Here is a 26,809-nt window from a genome sequence, read left to right as displayed (position 1 = left end):
CGTCCCCTCCACCAGTAGGTGGACGGAGGCTACCCTCTCGCTCACCGGGGTAAACCCCAACATACAGGCGCCGAGATGGGGGGCAACAAGTATGCCCACTCCTGCCCGACGCCTCTCACCATGGTCAACTCCAGAGTGGAAGAAAGTCCAGCTCCTCTCAAGGAGACTGGTTCCAGAACCAGAGCCATGTGTCGAGGTGAGACCGACTATTTCTAGCCAGAACCTCTCGAGCTCACACACTAGCTCCGGCTCCTTCCCCACCAGAGAGGGCGAGGGAACGCTTAGTCCAATGTTTTTAATCATCATTGGGGTCTTCACGCTGCGCTTTGCCTGGTCCCTCACCTAGGACCTGTCTGCCTTGGGTGACCCTATCAGGAGCATGAAGCCCCAGACAACAGAGGCCCTAGGATACTTGGGGCACTCAAACCCCTCCACCATGATAAGGTGGCAGCCCAAGAAGAGGCACCCTGCCCATGCAAAATATATATTTAGTCAACTGATGGCTGCCATTGCTGGCCACACATAGTATTACATAGATTTTAGTAAGCAAGATGCTAAAGAGAGAGAGTCATGGGATTGAGGAAAATTAAAGTTACTCATAGGATTTAACAGCAATATCACAATCCCATGTTTTTCCTACCATCAAGTCCTAATTCAAGCTTAATCTTTACTTCACCAAGACGACCGCAACTTCTGCAAAAACATGATGATACATGCTCCCATTGTTGGCACTGTGAACAGTACAGCCATTCCTTATCTTATCATCATAGTCAGGTATAAAAAAAACAAACAGAAAAAAAAATGCCATTATTATGTTGTGGCATCTGAAAAGCCTGTAAAATCACAGACCTTTTATTACAGTCATTCAGATTCAAATTATATGGCTGATCTGAAGCAGCACAAGTTAAAATGCAATAGCTTTTATAATTAAATGCAGGCATGCTTTCCAGTCTATGTTTGGCGGATAAAACCAGTGTTGTTTGGAGATGTAATAGACAGACTAAGAGTTATTTGGTAGATTCAAGCTGAACATTTTAACACTATAAACATGACTTGGATACAGCAGAATCAAACTTCACAGTGGGGAAATATACCGATACTTCAATGGGATTTTATACAAACAGTAAACCAACATAAAGGATTTGTAGACAAAATTCCAAGTGGTAAAGTTAAAAGTTTCTTTTCAACTATAAATTAACAATTAAGTATGCTTCCCAGACATATAAAACTTGTGTTACTGGCAGTAAGAATATCTTTTGGGGTTTTAGGAAATCTTTCACAAACACACACCACTAAACACATTGCTTCAGCTGACATGTTGGTACCACTAAAAGCAGCCCTAGTACTACCAGTGGTATGTGAACCATAATATGTGAACCATGAAAGTTTAATGTGAACCTTGCCATTGCTGCTCTGAATGTCTACCACAGTATCAAGTCTGTTGCAGCCTCTAACGAGCACTTGTAAGATTATTCTGTACTTAGCTCCATCTATCAATTCTGACCAACTTTTCAAGCTCTGATTAAAAACAGCATTCCTACAGCATGATGCTACTACCATCATGTGTCACAATAGTTATGGTGTGTTCAGGATGATGTAATGCGTTAGTTTCCCTCCAAACTTACTGTTTTGCAAGCAGCTTGCCTTTACCAAGATTAAATACAGAGGTGTGCTACATGTAATAATTATATGGTCTTAAAAGCCTACTGGTTAATAAATATTGACTCAGTCAGTCTCTGTTAATTCCTGCATGTGCACAAATTGCTTCAGGTGACAGTTTCTGATTAAGAAAAAGATTCTTGGAGACAAATTTCAACAGAAAACAGATAAGAAAAATAAAGACGAAATAAATACCAAGATTTTCAAGAATGTTTCCTGGAAGACGTCCATTAACATCAGCATGAGAAGTGATTAAGACGTAAATTCATGTTGAACCTGTATTAGTAATCTGTGCTCTCTTTCTTTCTCTTTCGTTTTCTTCTTTTGTCTGTATTTCCTTTTAAATCCTGTAAAGCACTTTGCATTGCCTTGTTGCTTAAAATTTGCTATATTAATAAAATTACCTTTGCCATTCTAGCAACAAAGATTACAGTGAATCACAGTTTTGAAGAAACAAACTTAAAGGAAGACCTGAAACCAAAACAAAGTTTATTGTGCTAAAACAGAAAAAAAGTTTGTAGAAGCTGAAGGAAGCAAGAGCCAAACAGAGAAGGTGGACATTTTGTTAGAAAATATTTGAAGATTGTACTCACGGGTAGCTCGGAGGGTTCAGGGAGAAACTCTGCATCTTCACCAAAAATGAAATCTGGAGGTAACTCAGGATACTGAGCGTTGAAAATTATATCCCCTGAAACAACATAGAAAATATTGTATAAAATATATATATATAAAATAACTACTTTCTGTCGCATTTCATCTCCTTTAAGGATATTTTCAGTTAAAATAGCTACTGTACTTTTAGAGAAAGAATCTGATGAAAAATGGCAGTGTTTGCAACATTCTGGCATTATTTGAACAATGTTTACTTTACCCTAATCTTCGCAAACATAATAATTTATTATTTATTTATTTATGCAAATTTTAGTATTAGCATAAATACTATACTTTATGATTTATTGAAATCATAAATAAAGAAGTCGTAATGCAAACAACTGGACTAATCATTACTTTATTCAGCAAACCAGGTAACAGAGTCAGGCAAGAAAAGGAATGTGAGCCTCTGTGTTAATGACTGTGCAAACAGAGTCATGTAGTCTACAGGTGAGGAGGAGTAATCATGGGTGCATGTGGGGGAGGGGAGATGTTCTATGAGTGCCACTCCTTAAAAGGTAAATAAAGGTTAAGCAAAACTGTAAACTGCAGGAAAAGTCTTTTTTATTCCTTGAGCAAAAATGTTATCACAAAACATCTCTCATTCTCTTAAATACTTTCACAGGACTCTAAGGCCATTGTTTAATCTCCATGTAAGATAAATGCAACAAAAAGTGAAGAGAAGTGAGGATGTCTTATCAGAGAGGGAGTCCTGCAAAATCCGTCAACAAGGAAGAAAAACTGTGAGTCATCTGAAATATGGCTCACTGTAGGAATGCTACGATGAGAAAACATGTATCCGACTTGATATAATAATACAACCAAAATGGTGATATTACATTACCAAAAAAAGTAAAAAGGAAGCAATGAGTAAACAGCAAATCATCTAAAATTACATCTAGGAAACAAAGCAATATTTAATTTGTTTATTTCTGTTAATTTTGATAACATAGTTAAAACAAACATAATTGTGTCTCATAAAATTGATATATCAGATCAATAATGTGACCATTTTATAGTGTCCAAGGTACATTTGGAGGGCCTTTTACATCACTGGGAATGGTTTTCTGAATTTGGTTGCTTTGCTTTTATACTCCCCATAAAAATATATGGCTTTCTTTTAATAAGGTCTTTGTGAATAAACATTTTTATTTAATTTACAAGTGCTAATTCATAAACAATAAAACTTTTTTTTTTTAATTTAAGTAAAATATTACATTTCGGTCCACATGACAAAAGATGGACACTTGTGGTGAAGACTGCTCACTTGACTGCTGTCCAGCTGCTTCCTGAAAACAGGGTTAGCCATAAGAGCTTTGCATCTAGGCATATTATAGGGAAGCTAAGTCCAAGAAAAAAGTGTGACAGAGAAAGATGCACAAGCAACATAGTCTTGTAAAACCCACCCAAGAATTAGGTTACAATTCAAAAGGTGTGGACTACAGCTGGAGTCAGCGCTTCAAGAACCAACAAACAGATTTATGGAAGACATGGGCAACTAATGTTGCATTCACTGGTTGCAATCCTGGTTGAAAACTTTAAAGAAGTTTTTCAGCATACTAGCAAAACATGAATCTAAGAAAATATTCAGTGATACAACAGATCTAAAACAACAACAACAAAATAGTTGTCTGTTCCAACGCCGTCCACTGATTTTTGCTCATTACCGGTAAGGTTGAGGGGGTAAACAGGTTCAAGAAGGGAACCTAATTGTTTTGAAAGAAGGCGTTCTGCTGCGCGGGCCTGCAGCTTCCCTCCAAGCTACCCCTGACCATGGAGCTCTTCATCTCATGAACACAGAACCCCACAACTTACAGAGAAATCTCATTATATCTGATTGTGTTTGACCATGGACCACATTTCATGACTACTGGTGAGTTAGAATAAATATGAAACATCAAGAAAAAAATTGTTTAATTCTCTTTTGCAACAACAGACTGAGACTATGCACTTATTATTTATTATGCAGACCAACCACAATATGATCCATTGTGTCAGCACACGAGAACAAGACCTTGAGATATTTCAACCCCTCTGCTTGAGGCAGTTAATTTACTCAGATCATAACATGGTAGAAATGTCAATAGGTTCAAGAGTCCCTTTACTTATGCCAAGCTCCATGGTAACTGATTCATCAGTGTACTCAATAAAAACCCAAAAATTACAACTGTTCTTGACAATGTGTTTCTGACAATGACGTCAACATGGATTAAGGTTAGACCACATCTTCTAATTATTCCCTTTTGAATGTCTGTTTTTTGGACTTCTACAATCAATCTGAACATCAATCTAACAATAAAACCACAGTCTGAAGACAGCTGCTGCTCTGGAAAGAAAACCACCACATAACCACGAGTACACTCTCCTTGGGCTGGTTCGCAGTGTTCTAACATTATGTTACACAATTCTATTTACGTGCTGCAAGACGCTCCTCTTCTGCTTTTTTGTTCTTCCAGCAACGCCTGATAAGCGTCAACATGTGGAAGCGTTTTTTTCCAGTGGGCAGAGTCAATCGAGGAAACAAGGGGATGTGTTTAAAATCTGTAACAAACTCCAGGCAGCCTTTGAGAAAACTCCTGGCTCAGCTCCAGAGGGGAAATGGAGGTCTTTAAGTGCAAACTTTACAGGTTATAACTCAGGCCTTTATATGCTGCTTTGTTTAAACAGACTACAATGAAGATGCCTGAGTGAGAAGCACTTCTTTTTTTTTTTCTGTCAGAGATTTAAACACACTTTGTTTTCAACCAAAGTAACAAACAATAGTGAAGATGTGTTCAACAACAGAACAAAAGAGATGGCATTCTTGTAATTTTTTTCTCCAATTTAGGAATTTCTACAAGGCATGGGTTTGTATGAGCTTTGACATTATGGTGACCTTGAGCAAAGTGCAGCATTTCCAAAAAAAAAAACTTCAAAACAAATAATAATAATAATAATCAAAATGTTTTCCATTTGAAATAATATATCAAAAGTTGTTTAAAAAATGCTATTCTTATCCTAGCTATCTTTAACGTGAATAAGTTTAATATTGGCATGTTTACAGCTTCCTCCCAAAATGCTGCCTCATGACAGCATTCTTGCTCATAGTTTTAATTCAAAGCCTGTACACTAACAGCTCAGTTAGTACCAAAATTCCATACATAGGTAAAAATACAAAATAAAAAACATTGAAAAGACGAGCAAAATGATGAGACAAGACCTTTGACTTCACACGCATCCTGAGCAAAGACTAACACAGCGCTATAAATTTGAAACAATGTCAAACAGATCCCCATCAGAGATATAGTAACAAAGTTTTACTTAGTAGTATAATTTTCAAGGGGTGTTGTACATCATGTACAGATTCCTCAAGCATAGCCGCAACTTCCTGCCACAGGTCGCAGTCATTTCAGTCTAAGCCACATTTTGTGAAAGTTAAGCAAAACCTTCCGCCTTCATTTCTGACACAACTTTCCTTTCTTCCTTTGCACATAAATGAGTCTACAATGAAACACTCCTCTCCTGAACCTCTGCAATTTAGATGCTTCTGTTTTCATTCTGAAAGAAACGGAAAGGTGTGGGCATCTGTTTAAAGAGGTTATCTATATCAGATCAGCCACAAAAACCTGCCATACCACTCTGACTCACAGTTCCGTCTTATAGTATGTAATAAATATACCAAGCATGTGAGGTAATGGGTTAGAGGCCCCATTAAATTTGAGATCAAAGAGTAATATTGATGTCTTAAACATGCGTCGGTACAAGCTAAACTGAAACTTTATTCTGCAAAATTTTCTTATGCAAAAAGCAAAAGACTAATCGCCAACAATGTTAGATGTGTGAGAACAAAGATCTGGCATCCTGTGAGTCATTATAATTCCAGTGACAGCAAGTTGAAATTTTCTCCATGAGGCTTGCTCACAGAGGAAAGTCTCAGATATGGACACTTGATGGAGAAGTCAGCGACTCTTCCAGTAAAAGCAAAAAGGCACAAACAACTGGAAACTCCTATTGTTTCATTCACTAAGATGCTAATTAGTTGTCTAATTTTACGCAATTTCAGGAAGGATTTTATGCTGTTAAGTCTTCAATCTAAAGTCCTTTAAGCCGGCCAGCTGTGACATCCCATCGAACTAATCAAAACCAGTCTGACACAACCAAAATTATTTCAGCCATTACCTTCTTTTCTCAGGCAGCAGACCTGTTGCTTTACACAATAAATCAATTAACCTAAGCACCAGTGGAAATCACCAGACAAGCATTCAGATTTCAGCGTAAAAAGAGCTGACAAATCAAAGTAAAAAATGGAATCAAAATGTGCCACGCTGTGCAATCAGCATGATTAGACTGCAAGTGATTACCCTTAAATTTATGTTGCTCTACTGGTGTTTAATTTAGGAATATATAGCTACATGCCAAATAACAAAGAAGCCTGATTTGAAGGCCTCAAAGAGGCTCAGCTGACCCCAACTTCCTGCCACTTTGAGACTTGATACAGAAGAATTATGTTCATGAAAAAAATGGCATGTCAGTATTTATATCCCTTTAATTGTTTCACAGATTTTTATTCAGCCTCCTTCACTCTAGAACCCCAAAATAAAACCCAATGAAAATTAAGAATTCCTTTAAGTAGTCAGGTCAAAAATTTGTATCTAGCATCCCCTCAGGTATGACCAGCTTCTTTGTCCCTGCTGGAAAAAAAAATGTTCCCACACTGTGACGCTGCCACCACCATGTTGTACAAATTGTTTGCATATTGGCCATACATTTTAATGTGGTCATATCTGACCAGAGTTCCTGCTGTATATACAGGATCTCATTAGCATTTATAATAACAAAGGCTTTTTTTTCTTCATCCATGAAAGTAACATTGTAGCAGTGCCTGACTAAAAATTGCCTTCCAACCTGAGCTGTGAATCAGTACAGCTCCTCCAGAGTTTTCATGGGCCTCTGGGCTGCCCCCATAGATGCCCATCTGGTTTGTGTTTTATGTTCACAATGTCTTCTAACAAACCTCTGTGAGCATGACTTTATTCTTGTAGAGATTTCTTTAAATTCAGCTTGAACTATTTAATAATATCCATTTATTGATTATTATTTAAGTTTCTATCTTACAGGAGAGTTTTAATTGTTATACATCCTAATTAAGTTTAATTTTCCTTCCATTTCACAATTTTGCAACTACTATTTCTAGTAGCCTTTTGTTCAAATCCTGATAAAATACATTTCAATTATTTGATGTAATGTAAACTTCGGGAAATTTCATTGATTTAGTTATCCCGCAATGTAACAAAATACAGAGACAATAATGTTTGAAGCTAAACTAAATGTCAAAGAAAGGTAAGACAAGAAGGATATGTTTCAAAAGTGCTTTGGAAATCTAAACTGAGACTAAAAAAAACTAATTGAGTAAAGTTGCCAACTTACATTTAAGGGTTTCTCCAGCGTAGGGGATGTGAAGTTTGAAGCGATCACAGCATGGACCAGGAGTTAGAGATGTGCATCTGGATGTCAAAGTTAAATAAAACAACATAGAAAAGTTAAGTGAAACACCATCATGGTACACAGAAAAGCCAAAAAATTTGCATTTACTAAGAATTATCAAAATGTGAAGGGAATAACATTAAATGTTGCCAAATCTTAATATTTATCCTTCTTATATCTAAAATTAAACTGTCAAATGTTATTGGTAATATCCTCAGTTTAAACTCTTATTTTATAAATGTAATAAATCACTTCTTTTCTAAATATTAAGCATAAAAAAACTAACTGTCACAATATCTAAAGAAAAAAATAAGAAAAAAAAGTTCCGATTTTTCAAATTTATGTCACATTCAAAATGCATTTCCCCTGTTAAGTCGCGGTTTTTGTTTCTTAAAGAATTTAAGATGAAACTGTCGGATGCTGGATCTTAGATCCTAAAGCTGGGATTGACAGACTCGGTCTTACCCTGTTTTGAGGTCCGTGACCCGGAGGCAGTTAGTGGAGTCCAGTCCCACGCGGCCATTCCTCACCACACTGCACAGCAAAGGTCGCAGCTCAGGTGAGATGCGGTGCAGTGCAACCTCAGGCGAAATGTTGTTCATTGTATCAATGATCGGGAGTCTGCAGAAAAACGCAGCAATCATCAATCATCAGGTAACCATCTGTACAGATTTACTTCAGGAAAGAGACAGAGCTGCCACTGGTGAGAGGTTAGAAATAATGAACAAAAATACATTGTATTGTGTTTTTCCTTTTATATTTGATATTTTATATTTAAAAAAATAAATTAATTACAGTTGAAGTTAACTTGGGAGATCTTTGAAAAAATGTAAGTACCCTAATCCTTGTATATTTTTCTACAAAAAAAAAAAACAACAAAAAAAACCATAGGCGACAACATGGTTTAATTCAGAGTTAGGCTATGAAACAATATCCTGAGCTTTGAGAGAGGCAAGTTATGGAGACTTGCCTTACAGGCCTATAAAGGAGAGCATTAATCAGAGAAGCAACTAAGAAGTCCATAACAAAACAGACAAATATATATACACGTATATATATATATATCAATCAATGCGCTCCATAAAGTGAAACAAAAGTACCAAGAAGTGTCAGTAAATGTTGTTTTTAATCCACATCCAAAACATGTGTGGCGAAATACTGGCTTCCTGAACACGCTGTTCTCAAAAGAACAATAGAACAAAAGAAGCATCATGCAATTAGTAAGCATTTCTTAAGCAGAAAGCTGGTTATGAGAAGACCGATTGAGCTAAATGTGTGACAGTCCTGCAGCACTCAACACTGATGTAAATGTTCAACTTCAATCAAAAGAAGTCCAAGTGTTGTAAAGCCAGAGAACTAAAGCTAATTGAAATGTTCAATGCAAAACGCTGTTTGTGGTGAAACACTGTAATAACCTTCAAACAATAGCACAAGCATGAATTGATGAAAGGATGAATTGGTGTTCTTTTAACAAAGCTTAAAGAACACCAGGGAAATATATTTTAACGAAAGAAAATGTTTGAAACTTGTAATTTTATCTGTCATTTGTTAAACAATAGAAATATGGGAAACTATAACAAAGTCATTAACATCTTCAACCTTCCAATGAATTTAGATGTATTTTAATCAATTTAACGTCACTGCAGTTTTCTGCATTTGGGACTTTTTCCTCACCCGTGCTTTCAGTTTAAATTTTTACTGAAATTATTTGTAAAGATTTTCTTTACAAACATATTTAGCCTGACAGAAGAAAACTCAATAACCCTCATAGCCTTAGTTTAGAATCAAAACATTTCTAAGTGTTTAGAATGAACATCTTTAGCTTACATGGCTAACCGCTTCACCTCGCTATATTAATACAAAATTAAGCGTTCAGCAGACTTTAAGTGCGCCTTGCTTTTCACTACCTATTTTAAAATATATATCGATGAATGTTAAATTACCTCAAAGAAACGAAGGTCTATATTTTGAGTGTTAATCCCAATGTTTACTTCATGCTTTGAAACTTTCCGGTATGCAATGTTTGGGTCCTGGTGATGGTCCCATATTAGCAGTCTGTTGTTATGCCTGTCATAATGAGAATATTGTTTTTAAAATTAGAAACCAATATTTACATTATATATATGATTGTATTGTATATTTCACTATAAATTATTATAAATGGATAAAACAAAAATAAAAGCATTCATGTTTGTGGATACAATGATCAGAATTGAAACGGCAGTAGCTTCACCACACAGCTCTTATAGTGTACTTTGCCCGTCTTCAGATGTTCGCTCTACAGGAGCAAATTTTAGTGGAAGGTAAATTTTATATCGAATTTCGTCTAAAAAGTTGTGCCCCTGTACATCGTAATTTATGTGAGAGGCCCTCTAATTAAGAAGGGTTGTCTAACGTTTCAGATTTTGGTGTAGTTCTTTTTAAAACGCTCCAAACATGCAGAGTTCAGTCACTGTCCAGTTACTTTAACCTGCACAGGCTTGTGGATTCTAAATATTTATACAGAACTTTTTATCACTGCAATCTCTGGTTATTTCGTTCAAAAATACCGTATACAGTACTCAATAATGTACTGCTAGACACATTCATACGCTCTTTTGTAGCTTTTAGTGCAAGACGGTTGTAAGATCAAATGCATGAGGTCACATGCACATGCCATGAGAGGAGTCAGAAAAAAGAATTTATTGTAACTGATGTCATCGCAATTAGGACTGTATGATAATTACTGTTATTACAATATGGGTTCTGCAAAGAACTGTTTGGACAGCAATAAATATTAGTTAGTTGTGTAAATTAATTGCTCTCATGCTATGTAGGCAATTATTTGCAAATGTTTTAATGGGCATTAAGATTTTATGGGAAAGTCATTAAAAAGTGCATCGGCATAGAAGAAATTCTTATATATCGCCTGAAAGCATATCTAAGTTATTAAATAAAATTATTTAATTGGAACGGAAATATAACTCTGCCCTGCGACAGACTGGCGACCTGTCCAGGGTGTACCGTCTCTGCCCGGAACGTAGCTGGAGCAACCCTCCCGACTCCACTAAGGGACAAGGGTGAACAGAAAATGGATGGATGGTTGAATGGGTGGATGGAAATATAACTCTTTCTGCTGTTAGAATAACTCAATCATGGTATGGGGTCTATATTTGTAATAAACCAAAAATAAAGGAACAAGCAAACAGTAAAAAGCTATCTATTTACAGTTATATATTGGATTTATTCCTGATATTGTGTCACTGATCACAATATTTAACAAAACTTGCATCTGTACGGGATTCTTTTATGTTGACCTGTCTTAAACTGAAGCCTTTAATTAATTCTTCATTATTTGAAGTTCTTTTGTGTCTTTGAACATTTACTAATTTGGAATCCATGACTCCCTGCTCCCCTGAGCTTCTAATTTCTCCTATCCACTCTTCAAAACAGGAAAGGCAAAAGAACATGTCGTTGAAGTAAGGTAGATGTCACTTTGTCTTCATTAGTTAGAAAATGACTGCTCACCAATTGCCTATATCTACATCCAGAGTGATAATAAAAAGCTGATAATAAATAAAAACAATAATAATAAAAATCAAGTGAAAAAGTGGCAGACAAGGATGGCCTGGAACCAAGCTTTTTTGTCCTCCAGATATAATGAACAGTATGGTAAGAGAGGTATGTAAATTAATAAAACCTATCATTAAAGCTCTCTTATGCAGAACTGTAACAAAGAGTGGCATTTTATGCTCATCAAGTCTCCATGACAACCATTGGATCCATCTAATGGCTAGATGCCAATTGCTTTCCAGAAAGCAATGCAAGAATTATTTTTTTTGTTCTATCATTACAAACGTAAATTTTGTGAGAAATTTAATCTAATTGTTAGCATTGGTCAAATGAGGCTAGAATTTAACTGTCAAGCATTTCAGATATTCAAGGTGAGCAGCTCTTGGCCACCTTTAAACATAGCAGAGGATGTGTGATCACGCTAGGTCTGCAATCCTTGTTAGAGTGCACATTTTAGAGAGATCTTGTAAAGGAAAATCTCTCTTTATGCTACAAATCTAAAATATATCTTTCTAGCAAAATTAGTTTCATGAAACATTAGCAGTAGTGCTAATAAGTATCCTACATAAAGATGGTTTATTGTTAGAAAAACACATTTATGTATTAATATTAAGTACTGAATAAATATGCTCCAATTCAAAGCTGTGTTGTGTAGCCAGATCTGGAACAAATATTGCAAACAGGGGCTTAACTTCTGCCGTGAGAGACCGACATGACTCATACGCCTGCAGCCATACCCAGCTAGTGTCATGGCACGCGTTGTACAGACCAGGTGTGGCCCAAAGGTCAACAGTGGTTTCATTTGAAGCCAGATGAGGAAGACTTTTTGTGGATAAAACATTCTTTGCTGTCTAGGTTTACAGCATATCAAAACATATCCACATCTTAAATACTTATTTTGTTATGAATAAAAAATTATCTGAAATGTCAACCTGCAGCGTGGGTGGATATTTAGTCTTTGCTTTTTGATTATTTTTATACCAGCTGGAACAAGTTTGCAAGGAAATTTTGACCTATACAGGCAAAATCAAAGCAACTTTTGAAATAATATAAAAAAAATGAACACAGATGTTGGTGCACACAGTATTATCAGTTATGTCTGTGCATGGATATTATGGCTGATTCATGGCTGGGAAAGTCCGCCTTCACACTGGTGATTCAGGCTCAATCTGAAGGTATTCACCAAAAGAAAAACAAAGAAAGTCCCATACATGGGATTCGAGATTGGTTATCATGCACATATTACTGGTGGGATTCCTTTAGAGGCACAGGGAGTTTCTCATTATACAGTCAGATTTTATCTTGCAAAGGATTTTAAATGAAATTACTCAATTTGAGTAAGCATGGGAGAGTTGTACAAAGTGCTATCATTCTTCATAAGGTCAGACTATATGGCTCTCATCATAATCACGGTTTTACTGAGGGGGTTCTAAGTTAACTTCCTGCGGAGAGAAGACAATGCGCTGTGAGATGTGGGAGACAGAATTGAGCCATCCTACAGCCAGCGGCCAAGCTTTCCAAGTCTCCCACTGCCTATAGGAAGAGATTTAAGGAGATTAACACGCCGGCATTAGCTCCAATACAAGCAGGGGATTGAATTAATTACAGACTTTGCTTGGGCTGTGGTGCATTCACGGGACACAGCATCAAAATGCCCCCCCCCCCCCTCCAATACCTCCGGTAAGGCTGGGATATATCCAACTCAGCTCTGCGATGAATGCTCTATTTTTACCTTCTTCCTTGTTTCAATCAAGCTCATGCTAATGTGGGAGATAAATGGGGCGAGTTTTATGGCCCCGGAGAAACTAGTTTACATATTTTCCTTGAGATGCTCCCACTGCATTTTAGTCTAATGGTGTCTTTTATGTTGCCCAAGCAATCAATAGTCTCCAATATGATGAACAAAAATGTGATCAGATCTTTGAAATATAACTGAGATAATGTTTCTTCTGTTCTTCAGATCATGAGCGACAGGGCTTTTGATGTTGTTGTGGTCGGCTCTTGCATGACTGACTTGGTGAGGTGAGTCCATTTACATACTTTCCTGTTGCCTGATATCACATTAAAAAGCATTATGTTCGATGACAAATCTCAAGTATAGTATAAAATCTCAGAAAACTCAAAAACTTCCTCTGGTTGGCCCAGGAGGAAACAGGGTAGATTCTATTTACCATATAAGGAAATGAATTTGAAAAATGTAAATCTGAGTTCTCAGCATTATCATCTGGATCCTGTGTGATGCTTCTCGGTTTGTGAATAAAATCTGACTACGCAATTTATCATCATGTTTAGGATTCTTTTATAGCAGTAAAGTTGTGAAGAAATTTATGTAAATATCCATAACATTTGTTAATACTTTGTTGGTCCACCATTGGGAGCGATTACAGCCTCAAGTCTTTTTAATATGATGCCAGAAGCTTAACTCACCTATCTTTAGGCAGTTTAGCCCATTCTTTGCAGTTCTTCTCAATCTCCACCTGGTTGGATGAGAGATGTCTGATCAGTCAGATCAACTCTGGACTCTTGCGTGGCCATTGCAGAACATTCACAAAGTGGTTCTGGCCATGTGCCTTAGGTTGGGGTGAGCAGGACAATGACCCAGACTGAGGTCAAGAACGCTCTGGTCTAGTCTGACAGTTCCTGCTACAGCACAACATTCTGTCACCACCAGTAGTGCCTGATTCCCTCCAAACTGGAGTACTGGTGACAATAATATTTCAGTATCCTTCCCCAGAATTGTGCCTCAAGACAATCCTGCTTCAGAGGTCTCCAAACTATTCCTTTGATTTCATACTTGATGTTTGCACTCTGACGTGGCCTGAAGACAGGCATGTACCTTTCCAAATCAAGTTCATTTAACTGAATTTACCACAGGTGGATCCCTCTTAAGTCTCAAGGATGAGCTGTGAACAGCTTAGTGTTAAATGACATGGTAAAGACTGTGAATACTTACATAAATGTGATTTTTTTTTTCTTTCTGTTTTATTTTTAACATTTTTCCAACACTCAGTTGTCACAATGGGATACTTGTGTATAAAATTTTGAGGAAAGAGATTGATTTAATACAATTTAGAATAAGATTTTAATATGAACCAGACATTGCCGGACACACAATATTTTCCATCTGTCAAAGTGGGCCTTTCTTGTATTGTTTTAAGATGGATCTTTAGGCCCTTCCTTGTTGCAACATATTGTTGAAGTCTGACCTGGACTGTTACTGGGGTGTAGATGATATATCCTGTGGTTTGTGTCCCAGTAAAATGGGCTTGTTATTGCTTGCAAAGTTAGCCGGAGACAAGTTTTTCAAGCAATTAATGGTGCGGATGTTGCCAGTTGAAATCTCCCTGTAGCATTACTTCTGGGTTGTAAATGTGTTCTTTGCAAGAAGGAATCTGAAACTATAAATTTGCTACCAGCATTGGGAACGGAAGTAGAGCTGCACATCTCTAATTTTTATTAAAACCCACCACAACCCCCTTTTTCCCTTCAGGGATTATATTTTGACATGCACGCCTGTGGAAAATATGGCATAGAGACTGAAGGGGGTTTTCCATCACAGTTTTTTAAAGTGGACTATGTCGCAGAAATAGAGGAAGTGGTCTAAAGTTAGACCGCGTTGCTGTTTTCCAGTGTTTTTCCTAAAGATGTTACAGAAAACATGAGCAGCTTGACAGTGTATGTGTGACAATCTTTAGAGCAAGCTTACTCGAAATCTTAAAGGTTTTTCTAAATTGCGATCTCTCCCACATCTAAAGCAAATTCGCTGATCTAAGATGATTTGGATGATAACAGTAAATCAGCTTGTATAGATTTAAAGAGTGCAGATAGTCTTGTATAACTGCTGCTATTGAAAATGTCAGTGTTGCATCATCCTGATATGTGGTGAGATTTGTTGAGCCAAGTCTGATCCATTCCCACAACTGGTTAGTCATCGCCTGCACCACAGTGTGTTAGTTGAAAACAAATTCTCAGTCTCTTTGTGAGCAATGACACCTAAAGCAGCTTTAATGTCAGAGCTGAAGCCAACAGAATGTGGAAGAGTTTTGATTTATTTTTTAAAGGTGTTTATGTCATGTTTTAGTGAGTTCCTTAGTCATGAAAAACACATGCTCTCTCCTACTGAGGGGAGACGCTTTAATTTTGGCTCTCATTAGAAACTCAACCAGCAACTTTCTGCTTTGAAGGGCAGGAGTTGTCAATTAGAGCCTTAATAAGCTTACGGAAAACGGTCTGGTTCTGGGCGGGAAAGGCGGGGGGATTTTTGGATGGAGGTCAGAATCCGGATAGTGGAGTACAATTTCAGCTCTTCAAAGTGATGCATCTGGCTTTGAAGGTGGAAATCCAGTAAGGGTTTTTGGCACTGTGTTAGTCAAATACGGCCCACAGTCTTAATTATCTTTTTTCTCCTTTAGATGCTCAGCTGTTTGTCTTTTTCCAGTTGTGACTTCTTCAAACACTCGAGCAGCCAGGACTTATTTCTACCCTCCGCAGCACACTGAAAGGAGGTGCAGATCTGCTTCTCATACTTTTAAAGCTTTGTCAAAGAAATAACAGCGCCCCCTGCTGCCATAGCTTTCTGACCATTTAGAATAATTGCAGAAATAAATAAAAAAAACATTCATAAATAGTTTGTAGAAATCAGCATCACAAGAGGTTAAAGCTGGAGGGAAGGATTAGTTTTTATTTATTGCAAGGATTGCAGTATTCCCATCCTTCTGGTAGATATCTTAATTTGGCACTCTATATTTGTCTTTTACTTTTTCAGATAATGTTTTTGTGTAATGTCAACTAGATAACTAGATTTTGATCAAACCTGTTTCATTGCCAGGTCTTAGAAAGTTATTTTTCATTTTCAAAATTCCCTTTAATACAGACTTTTTACTTTATTATTATTATTATTATTATTATTATTATTATTATTATTATTATTATTATTATTATTATTATTATTATTATTATTATTATTATTATTATTATTATTATTATTATAATTGTTAATAAGACAGGATATTTAATAACTAGATCAATTAGTTTGAATGTAATCAGAATATCAATCAAAAACAAAATGATGTTTTAGTAGAAAGATATTTATACTTAAATAATTATTTCTACCACACATTTATAGGTTGCATAAATTTGTACAACTTGTCAAATAAAGTACTTTGTTAAATTTTTTTGTTAATTTTTGTTGATTTACTATCAATCAATCAATCAATCAAATTTTATTTGAATAGCACATTTCAGCAGCAAGGCATTTCAAAGTGCTTTACATCAAATCACTATAAGGAATAACTAGATTTGTTGGTTGCACTTTAAAATAGTAGTAATAAATTATTCCTTGATAAATAATAATCAATTTATAGATTATTAATAAGCACATAATTATCAAGTTTCAAGAATTAAGATGTTTTCTGGAGAGTGGTACGAAGTCATTTATTACCAAGGTATTGGTTGCTTTTATATCTTCTCTCTCCCTTTAACATATTGCTGTATGACTTATAATTACTGATTTATGAACAGTCATTGTTTAGTTAAAAGGTAGTTTATTAAATGTTTATAAGTCAGTTATAGAAAGCTTTGTGTAAATAATCTTATGTATTTATGATACAGTAAGATATTTTAGAGATCTGCCTGTAAATCCTTATTATCATCTATAATTGAATGAATTAAATAAATTAAAGCAGTAATGCATCCATGGCTGTTCCAGACAATGAGTATACTGATAAGTGGCTTGTTATATGGAGCTATAGGCTGCCTCTGGTCACTAACTGCATAATGGCAGCTTGCACGTGGCTCAGATAAATGGTATGAACAGAGAATTAAACGCCCACATATGTGCCTATTGTTAGCAAAGCAGTTCACCAGTTGTCAATGTCAGGTGTCTTGAGCTCTTCCCCCTTTTCACCTTTTTCTGATTTCCTGGAACCTCAGCAACAGGATTCTTTTATGGACAAGCACAATTACACAACACGGATCTAAACAGCCTCCTGGACTCAGAAAAATCACTTCTGTGACTCATAATTTGATCTAAAGGTCATTGCACTTGAATTAAATGAGTTATTATGCAATAATGTAGCATGCATCCTGTTCTAGAAAACTTCTTCTGAGGTAAAACCTTGATGTCCGTCTGGGTCTTATTTTTAAAGTTTCCGGTCCACATTAGAGCTTAGGAAGAAAGTTCAGATTGTGGAAAATATCTTTTGGGTTTGTTTTTGTCCTCATTTACTTCCCTGGGATTCTTGCCAGCAGCTGAGGCACAGACATAGGAGAGGGAAATGAGAGTCAGCCTCAAAGCAAACAATCCACGTCATAGAACACCTGCTTTGGCCTCTTGGTTCCGTGGGAGAAAACACACTGTGGTCGCACTTTAGCTCATAACTGTGCTGTTTGCCCGGTGCACTCACCACAAACAACAATAGCCGAGTGTCTTTCTGCATTTTATGAGACGTGGGTGGTTTGAGTCAAGAATTTGGAAATATGTTTGTCTTTATTGACACTTATATGTCTTCAGGTGGAAACAATCCAAAGATTTATTCATTATTCTACAGCTCTAATGTTTTAAGAACTATAAATTTATGTAATAGTGTTGGGAAAACCTAATAAAAATTTAAATAGCAATGGAAAAAAAAGTGAAGGCCTGATTTTATTTTTAACCTCATAATGCTCAGTTTACCATTTCAATTCAGACTTTTCAAGATTTTTCTAAAACTTCTAAGGTACAACTGTCCTTCATTTAGAAGTTTCAGATTGTGGAACCAGTGAGGATTCTGGATCCTCACTGGAATGAGTAAACAAGGAAAACATTTTATTTAAACAATGTTCACTACCTTTATGCCAACATCCTATCAATAAAAAATTATCATGTTTTGTATAATTGTTTCAGTTTATCTTTATTCTTTTGTAATTTTCTGGTAAACCAGTAGTATCTTTTTGAGATGAGCTATAGTGTGAAACAGAAAATACCGTCTAACTAGCACTTTTTTGATATTTCATTGAATCACAGTTTTGGAAGAAATAAGGCAATTTTTTTTTCAAAGTTGTAGATGTTTTTCCAAAAACATATGCTATGTTGTTACTCTAAAATATGTCTTTAAAATAAAAAAACGGAAGAATAATTCCTCTTTTATTTCACCGAGAGTGTTTAATGTTGGCTTAGTTTAGGTTTTCCGTACTTAACTCAGTGTATCTTAGCTTATCTTTTATTAGCTTAGCATAGCTAAACTTTGTTCAGCTTATTTTAGCAAAGTATGTTCTGGCCGTGATTAGCTTAGCTGATCACAGCTAGTTTTGATCAACCTGCTTAATGTAATTTAGCCTAGGTTTAAGTTTAATGTAGCTCAGCCTAGTTTTTTGTTGTTTGTCACTGAGTTTAGCCTTGCTTACTTTTACCTAGCTTTCTTTGTTTAGCCTATTAGCTTTTTATCTTAGCTAGTTTGGCATAGTTCAGTTTATCATAAAGACTAACTGACCTTTTCTTTTGAAGAAGCCAAACATAAGTGTCAAAGGTTACTGATCAGGACCATTGTAGAATGACTATGATTCACATATTTTTAAGAGTTTTGCTGCTTCATTTAGTTTCTATTCCAACAACTAAGCTATCTAATTGCTAACCATAGATCTTCACCCAGATATAAAAAAAACAACTTTTTTTTCCCTCTATCTACACTTAATACATGGTTGCTATTCTGTTTGAGAGATATAAAATAGAATATCGGTTTCAATTTAGTCAGATATTGCAAAAATATTTTTCCAAGACTTAAGACATTTGCTTGGGTTGGATTTTTGTGTCTTGTTTGGTCTATTCTTTATTATATTCAGTCCCCTTTTGAGCAAGTTTTATATAGAAGACTATTCAAAACAGTGTGTAATGGCAAGACAAAACTTCCTGAGGAAAATAAATGTTAAAAAAATTACAAAAAAGTAAAATTGTTTGTGGCATTCAAATTATACAAAGGTAACAATGTGTTCAAAGGACAAGTGTGCTTTGAACACCTATGTGGGTGTTCACCTACCTTTACAACCTTTGTTCTTTTTCCTAGTAGATACATTTCTGCCTCAATAGCCTAATATTCTGCTATCTTGAGATTTGCTTTCTTTTCCCTGTGTTTTAACACACTGATGGAAAAGCACCAGGATTAAAAAAAGGGGGGCGGGGGGGAAAGCTGCTCAATTACTGGAAATCCTGTGTTTGAGTAAACTTACAGTAACATCACACCTGTCACAAACATTCTCAGACACATGCTTAGAGAAATGCATAAATGCTGTCAAAAACAAGTTTATGATACCAGTTTTCTACCCACAGTCTTTGTGGCCTCAACCCAGTAGTGCCCAGGGCCAAACCACAAAGCCCTCACATGTAGCCATAAGGCTCTATGTTTTCTCACCCCCTACATTACTCACCACCTATTCCAAGTCTGAGATTAGTGCATTCAGGGGATAGACATCTCCTTCCATATACACCTGTGACATATCATGATGAAGTGCAGGGTTGAACTGTAACAACCAATGAGTCAGACATCAGGCAAGTTGAGACATCTATGCTATTTGCATGCATCATGTTCCAATTTTGAATTGGTTGCATTAGATTATTCAGGTCTAAGTAGAACGATGCTTCTTTGAGTGATGAAGCAATTTCCAAATCCACATGCTTACATTTTCCCCCTTGTAGTTTAGCCTGCCCATTGCATTCCTGTGCTATTCTGCTCAATTCTGATCTTGCTTACAGCAGTCTGGGCACTCTGCTTTCTCTCATTCACTAGAATTCCCTCCACTTAGATTCTCTACCGGGCCAATCAGTGAACAGAAGATGTGTACAATGACGATGATTTTTTGTGCTGTTTTAGAATTGTAGTTTGCCTGTAGTTTTAGCAATGGTAGTATAGAAAGTGAACAAAGCCTTTCAGTCGGTGTTGGCCATTTATTGAATTCACATTAACAGTCGTATGGTTCTTCTCAGCACTTCACTCTCTGCAGTGGGAGATGGTTGTTTACAGTGCAGGCAGTTTCGTGTTTTATAATGCTGAACTGGTGATTACATACATCAAATACAAACATTAGTGATTGGGTACATTTAAAACTACAAGAGTCCACGCCTTCAGGAAGTATTTGTTTCTTGATAGCCAAGAGCCCAGACCCTCTGTCTGAAATAAAGTGTTTGACAAGAGGCTGGTTTTTACCAGGCTACATGTGGTTGTGTTATGTCCCATTTCTTCATCCATTGAAACATTCTTTACATTGTGTTGAATCTTGACTTACAAGACCTTCAATCAATCAGCAAATTCTACTGGAAATGTTTCCCACACATTTTTGTAACAATTGAATGTTGCAATGTTTATTTTTTCTCCCCAGCCAGGCACCAAGGCTACCGAAAGCAGGAGAAACTATCCATGGTCACAAGTTCTTCATTGGCTTTGGAGGAAAAGGAGCCAACCAGTGCATTCAGGCAGCTAGACTGGGGGTGAAAACTGCCATGATCTGCAAGGTATGGAAGGGACATGAAGTTTTCATCCAAAGCCAGGTGCTGGTAATTTGGTTGAGTATGGGTTGAAGTTAGAATTTCTTTGGCATAATTCATCATCTAGGTTGAAAGATAAGTATTTTTACTCGCCCAATTTTGTCTCACTTACTACGAATACCCAACCATCAGATACCATGGTCCGGCAACTTAACAACTCCAACAAACCTTTTAGCTTCGTTCCCACTTCACAATATCAACTGCCCATGTCTCATTTTTTTCATGATCAATACCATAGCGCATGCATTTGCCCACCCACGCCTGCGCGCCTTCAAACAAGCGTATTCCCAAACCATACAACCTCGAGTCTCCAATCAGCAAGCTCAGCGCGGCCTTTCAACCTGCGCACTAAAGCGCCAAAGCCCCACCTCAGTCAGAACAAAGAGGCCCAATCGATAACAAACTAGTGCGGGAGGAGCTCTCCGGGCATGGGGAGAACCCAAAAATAGACACCCAGGCTTGTCAAAAAAACATCCAAGACGAAAGGCCGCTCTTCAAAGAGAACGGGGCCAAGCAGCCAATACCATTCCAACCCACTATCACAGGCAGCTAGATATGCTCGCATTGAAGCACGTTTTTTTAGAAAGCGTGGGTTCGAATTGGAAGCCTCAGGGCAAGGTGGGGACCCCTTTCACAACTCGAAGTAGCTACAGATGTGGACATCCCAAAGCGGATAAAAGAAAGAGGGGAAGGAGGGAATGGAAACGATAGCGAGGTGGGCATGAAGAGGCGTTAAGGCGGGGTTATCGTGTCTTCAAGGCTTGGCGCAGCTGGTCGTGTGTTTGCGGGTGTGTGCATGTCTTGGCTTTTGTTTGTACGTTTTTGCACAATTTCGGCAGCGGCACCATGCCAGTATGCTGGCAGGGTGCACCAAAATCCAGCCCAACAGAGATTTGAGTATTTCACTTTTCAAAAGTTGCCGCTAACCAAGTCTGACCCTACTTGACACTCTCTTTGTTGGAATCGTTTTGCTCTCAATCTCCTCTAGGTTGGGAAAGACTTCTTTGGAGACAATTATATCCAGAATTTCAAGGACAATGATGTACACACAGGTAATATTCTTGCTGTTTTTTCCTCCAAACTCAAGCAAATTTGGTTTCCATCGTCATGGTGCACTACATAAGACTCCCATTCGGATCCACATTCTTCTGGCATTTTGGATTAATCATTTTGTTACATCAGCACCTTTAGCTCTATTGCTTTGGCTAAACATTTTAAACTATTTCTACCAAAGCTGCTTTTCAAATATTGCCCTAAACCCCTTGTAGCATGTTTTCACCCAAAAGCAAGTGGTAGGTACTGCAATTCTGGCATTGTCTTCCATAAGTGTATAAAAACCATCTACCACTAAAATAGATTTGCTTTGCTGCAAAGACAAACATTAAATGCATTTAAACATAGGCACATTTTCTCCTTTTCTGTCTTAGACTTTGTTTGGCAGACTTCAGATGCAGCCACAGGAGCTGCTTCAATCACCGTCAACGATGCAGGTAAATGGTTGTGCCGCTAACCTGTACTGCCCTGCTGAGATCCAAAAAGCTCTTTGAGATGGAGAAATGATTTCATGCATGCACAGCCAAGAATACCTGTAGGCTATCAGCACTGTTTTTTTCTTCTTTAACACACACACATACACACAATACACCCGTGTATATCTCTACATTTAAGTAGTTCCAGGAGATTTACTGTCAGTTACTGAAAAAAAGAGCTTATCTTTAGATCTCAATCTTCATCCCCTTTTTTTGTAAATGAGAGTTGAACTAAAACAGAATCAGTTAAATATTGTTTTTTTATATCCTTAACCCATAGAAATACTGAATTGTATTTTAGCGTGTCTCAGAAGGGTTCTGCAAACTAAAAGCTGCTTAAACATAGTTGCCTAAAATTATTTTGCTCATCGTCATATTTACATCTATACATGATTAAATTTTGAAATAAATGGATGAATTTCTATTTTATTTGTTGGGCTTTGCTATCATGGTTATGGGTTTTCTCCCAAGGAACCATTGGCAATGGATCTTTGAAACCAATTAGAAATTGCTCATTGCTCAAGGTTGAAAAGAAAAAGAATGTCAAACACTCAAAAAAGCAAAAAAAAAAGAGAGAGATTTTTATTGGATACAATTAGATTAGGTGAGCAATTTACATCTGTATTCATGATTAATATTAATTACTTCTTCATTACTTCACATATTGATGGGTGAAACAGAATGTTTTGACTTTAGAGTTGGGGCATCAGGAGCATGACACTAATGCCAAATTGTGGTGGCAGAGCATCTTAAAAAGGAATGATTGTGAACCAGTGATGGGATCATGGATGGGCCAGTGCCCATTGATGCTGGCTTGAGTAATCCAATCCAAAAGATGAGCTGCTGAAGCTCAAGCTGCTGAGGATGTTAAAGTTTCTTACTGGTCACTATGCTAGTCTGATGATTATGATCTCTCATTTACCTTATGTGGATAGATTGGGCAGGTTCATGTGGAACTCTTAAGTGGGTAACAAACTCACTTTTCATTAGTAGTGCCTTTTTCATTGGCACTGCTAAAGAAAAAGGTGAGTTAGTGAAAGCAGGATGTTGGTTTGGTAAATGAATTGAAAACCTTGCAATTCATGTTAATGTGAAAGTGACACATAACACTTGCCGAAGCACTGCTGGAGTTCATGTTAACACTTTAACAGGAACTGCATACTCTCTGGCTTCTCTCAGTAGCATAATGCATCCTGCTACAAAATAAAAAGTAATAAAAAAAATTGTTTGAGTAGCATAAAACATGTTTTGAGATGTTGACCTGGCTTCCAAATTCCACAGAGATCCATCCATTTGAAAATTTATGGAATATTTTGAACAAACAAGTACAAGCAATGGACTCACCAATTTACAAGACATACAGCATTGGCTGCTAACATTCTGGTCCAAATACCACAACACACCTTCAGGAGTCCAGTGGAGCCCATGACTTGACAGTTCCGGGCTTTAGCAAAAGATGAACCAACATACTATTTGGCTGGTGCTCATGGTGTTATGCCTGGATGGTGACAGAAAACTGTCAAAACTAAGTTTTTATTGAGGTGGCTAAATTTGGCTAGCAGCACCTAGCTTATATTTTCTCTCTGAAATGCAACAAAAACACTAAGAGTGTGCTTATTTTTTTATTCCATTTTGGAATAAAATAAAAAAAATGACTTTGTTGTGTAAATGGCAGTGTCTTAGAACCTGGCATATATCCTGATACCTAGAATCTAAAGATGGTGTAATTTCTTTTTACCATGTATGTACGGGCTTGAGAGTTTGAATTGGGTTTAAAATATGTCTGCTGCTATCCTTACACATGCTTTTGCATTTCCATGGGCAGGTGAAAATGCCATTGTAATTGTGGCCGGTGCCAACATGCTGTTGGGCGAAGAGGAGCTGCAGCAAGCTCTTCCTGCAATCAGAAAAGCTAAAGTTTTGGTGTGTCAGCTGGAGATCAGTTCGCAGACTTCCCTCCAGGCTCTGCAAATGGCTCATGACAATGAAGGTCAGTGTAACTATTGCATGTACAGATGATGCTTTTGATAATAAAATTTGCTTTCAAGTAATGAAACTGCATGATATAAACTTCATATTTGATCAACTAATCAGATCTTTATTGTATATTGTGTGATGTTGGCTGGGAATGTGTGAGGACAAAGCTTTTGGTCATCAAGGATTCATGTTGGGACAGTGAAAAGAAATGTGTCCAGAACTCTTAGCCAGAGGTCTGAAGACACTTGCAATGTAATCCACTTGTCTGGCGGCCATCTGCGTTTTCGGATATGTGTGTAAACACTACTTTTGTCCAAATCTTCAGTGACGACCCCGTTGAGCCATCTTCTCTGGCCCAAGAACAATTTTTTGAGTTACGAATAACCAAACTTGGACAAAAGGGTATAATGTTGAGCTTTCTATTTCCCAGTCTATCTTTTGAGAAGATATCATATTCACGAAGAGCTTCTTGCTGGTGGCCTGAAAGCCCATTCCACCTTTGTAGATCCAACATTTTTTTTTTGTCTTCAGCAGATCTTTAATCTTACTGACAGTGTTGAAAAAATATATCCAAAGGACTTTAGTATTCATTATACCAAAGTTAGAGATACCTGGTTGGTCTTTGTGTATGTTGGAGGCAGAATACTTCTTTGTTTGTAGGAAATCAAACTTAAGTTATTTAGACCTGGACAGGCTCCATTACAATGTAGCAAAAAATAGTGGAAAAGGAGATTTGTATACTTGACATTTTCTATTTGAGTGACTTTGGACAGAATGAAAGTATAATGTAAAAATAAGAGTAATCCCAGAGTTACAGCTTTCTAATGTTATTTCACCATAATAACTTATACCAAACGTAAAAGAAAGCAGCAAATAACAGTGTCCGTAAGTCCACTTCTGGATCAGGATTCTTGACCGTCTTCACCTGAGAAGCTTCATTTTTTTGTCCCCACCCTCTGTCTTGTCAAACTCAACCCTCCACTTTTCTTTTGTCACAAGGTTACTGAATTAATAATCTATTATTAGCAGCTCTCCGCGTCACAGAAACATCTCGGGAGACTGTCACCCCTGTCATCAGAGACTGTCGTCCATAATCGCTCGCTGCAGGCTGCCAGTAGCAAAGAGTCGCAGCCGTAACCGTGTTGCAGATGGGATACCCAGATGGCCTCTCCGAGCGCCCCGCCCCCCCACCCTCCGCTCCATGTCAGCTTGGCGTGAAGCACCAGAAGAGATGCAAGGCGAGCGCAGACGTTTGGCAAAGATGCCACCTCAACGTTGCTGCACCAGAGCGTTGCGTAAATGGAGTTCTCTGGAGGGAACGGGTGTTAATGGGTTTAATAACGCGGGGGTGAAGCGACGCTCAATTTACGCAAATGTCACCAGCGAGCAACACTCGCTGCGGATGCCAGTTCCTAGAAAGTCTGGATAACCTGTGAAGAAAAAAAGTTTGATTCATGCCATTATTTAAAAGTAAAATATGCGGAATTATTGCCAACAACCATTTAGTATAGAGAAGTTAATGGAAAAAAACTCAGTTCTGCTTGTTCTTCTTCCGTTTACACTCATTTTTGTCTCTTCCACTTCCTTAACAAGATGCTGCTATTATATTTCTCACCAGATGCAATTAGAGCCTCTTTAAGCCCTTTCACATACTCACTAATGACTCATCCCTTTTCTGTGTGTACGCGTGTTCCTGTGTGTCTCACTGCTTTCTCGCTGGCCTTGTTTTCCATCCACCTTTTGTCCTAAACCAACCACGTCAACATATTTTTATTTTTTTTTGGTGGTTCCTTAAAACTCCTCTGGCTGCTCTCTCAGCTCATGTGCAACCAGACTTTGAACCAGCCAACACTAAAAAGCCCAGAGTCATGAAACACAAACACACACGTGCCCGGCTGCCAGACGTGACTCAGTACTCACACATCCCAGAATTGCCACATCTGTCCCAGCAGCTGTGAGTGTCCGTGTGCTTGTGTTGGTTTGTGTGGTTTTATTAACACCTGGCTAGAAAACAAAGCAGTCTGAGACAGACAGACTCGTCAGTCTGCTTGACGTGAAGACACACCATGCATAAGTGGATGAGGGACGACATTTAAGCTGCTCTCGTGGGAATATTGATCAGATTCCTTCCATGGATGTTTTGCATATGTTCATCTTATGCATGCTCAACACATGCACAAGTGATTCACCCTTGTGCAAACAGCTGTTTTGTCTGTAGGAACAAAACATAATCTGATTATTGATGATAGCTTGAGTAACACAAGAACATCAGGGTGTATCTCAACAACAGCAAGATCAGTTCAGATCTTGGCTTTTAAAAAAACAATTCATTTAATAATTTCCCACCAAATTAATATGCAGATGTTTAAAGCAATATCTCACTCATTTCATTTTTTTCCAATGTACACACTCTCTTGTAATCTATTAAAGGAGTTCTTCTCTAGAAGTTCTGAAGTTCTTTTAA

At 37.4% G+C, this 26,809-nt stretch overlaps 2 protein-coding genes across 3 annotated transcripts in view; one reads left to right on the top strand and one right to left on the bottom strand.

Moving 5' to 3' along the window:
- The window catches only part of babam2 (BRISC and BRCA1 A complex member 2), a 79,745-nt gene extending 69,914 nt beyond the window's left edge, over positions 1 to 9,831 (bottom strand). Inside the window, exons 1-4 of the mRNA XM_044141884.1 lie at positions 9,717 to 9,831; positions 8,239 to 8,394; positions 7,717 to 7,793; positions 2,253 to 2,347 (exon numbers count right to left, since the gene is read on the bottom strand). Of these exons, the coding sequence (XP_043997819.1) occupies positions 2,253 to 2,347; positions 7,717 to 7,793; positions 8,239 to 8,375 (309 nt within the window). The 5' untranslated portion in view covers positions 8,376 to 8,394; positions 9,717 to 9,831. The remainder of the gene's footprint in view (positions 1 to 2,252; positions 2,348 to 7,716; positions 7,794 to 8,238; positions 8,395 to 9,716) is intronic.
- A 175-nt stretch (positions 9,832 to 10,006) lies between these two features.
- The window catches only part of rbks (ribokinase), a 33,987-nt gene continuing 17,184 nt past the window's right edge, over positions 10,007 to 26,809 (top strand). Inside the window, exons 1-6 of one of the 2 annotated variants that reach the window (XM_044143219.1) lie at positions 10,007 to 10,076; positions 13,286 to 13,347; positions 20,674 to 20,806; positions 21,828 to 21,891; positions 22,267 to 22,329; positions 24,194 to 24,358. In XM_044143219.1, the coding sequence (XP_043999154.1) occupies positions 13,289 to 13,347; positions 20,674 to 20,806; positions 21,828 to 21,891; positions 22,267 to 22,329; positions 24,194 to 24,358 (484 nt within the window). In that variant the 5' untranslated portion in view covers positions 10,007 to 10,076; positions 13,286 to 13,288. Of the gene's footprint in view, positions 10,077 to 13,285; positions 13,348 to 20,673; positions 20,807 to 21,827; positions 21,892 to 22,266; positions 22,330 to 24,193; positions 24,359 to 26,809 lie in introns of those variants that run through there. The other variant, XM_044143220.1, reaches the window with a different exon arrangement.

This window comes from Gambusia affinis, linkage group LG16 (genome assembly GCF_019740435.1).
Source record: "Gambusia affinis linkage group LG16, SWU_Gaff_1.0, whole genome shotgun sequence".
Taxonomy (NCBI): Eukaryota; Metazoa; Chordata; class Actinopteri; order Cyprinodontiformes; family Poeciliidae; genus Gambusia; species Gambusia affinis.
The sequence above is the reverse complement of the archived record's forward strand: the minus strand, read 5'-3'. Positions and strand labels throughout refer to the sequence as shown.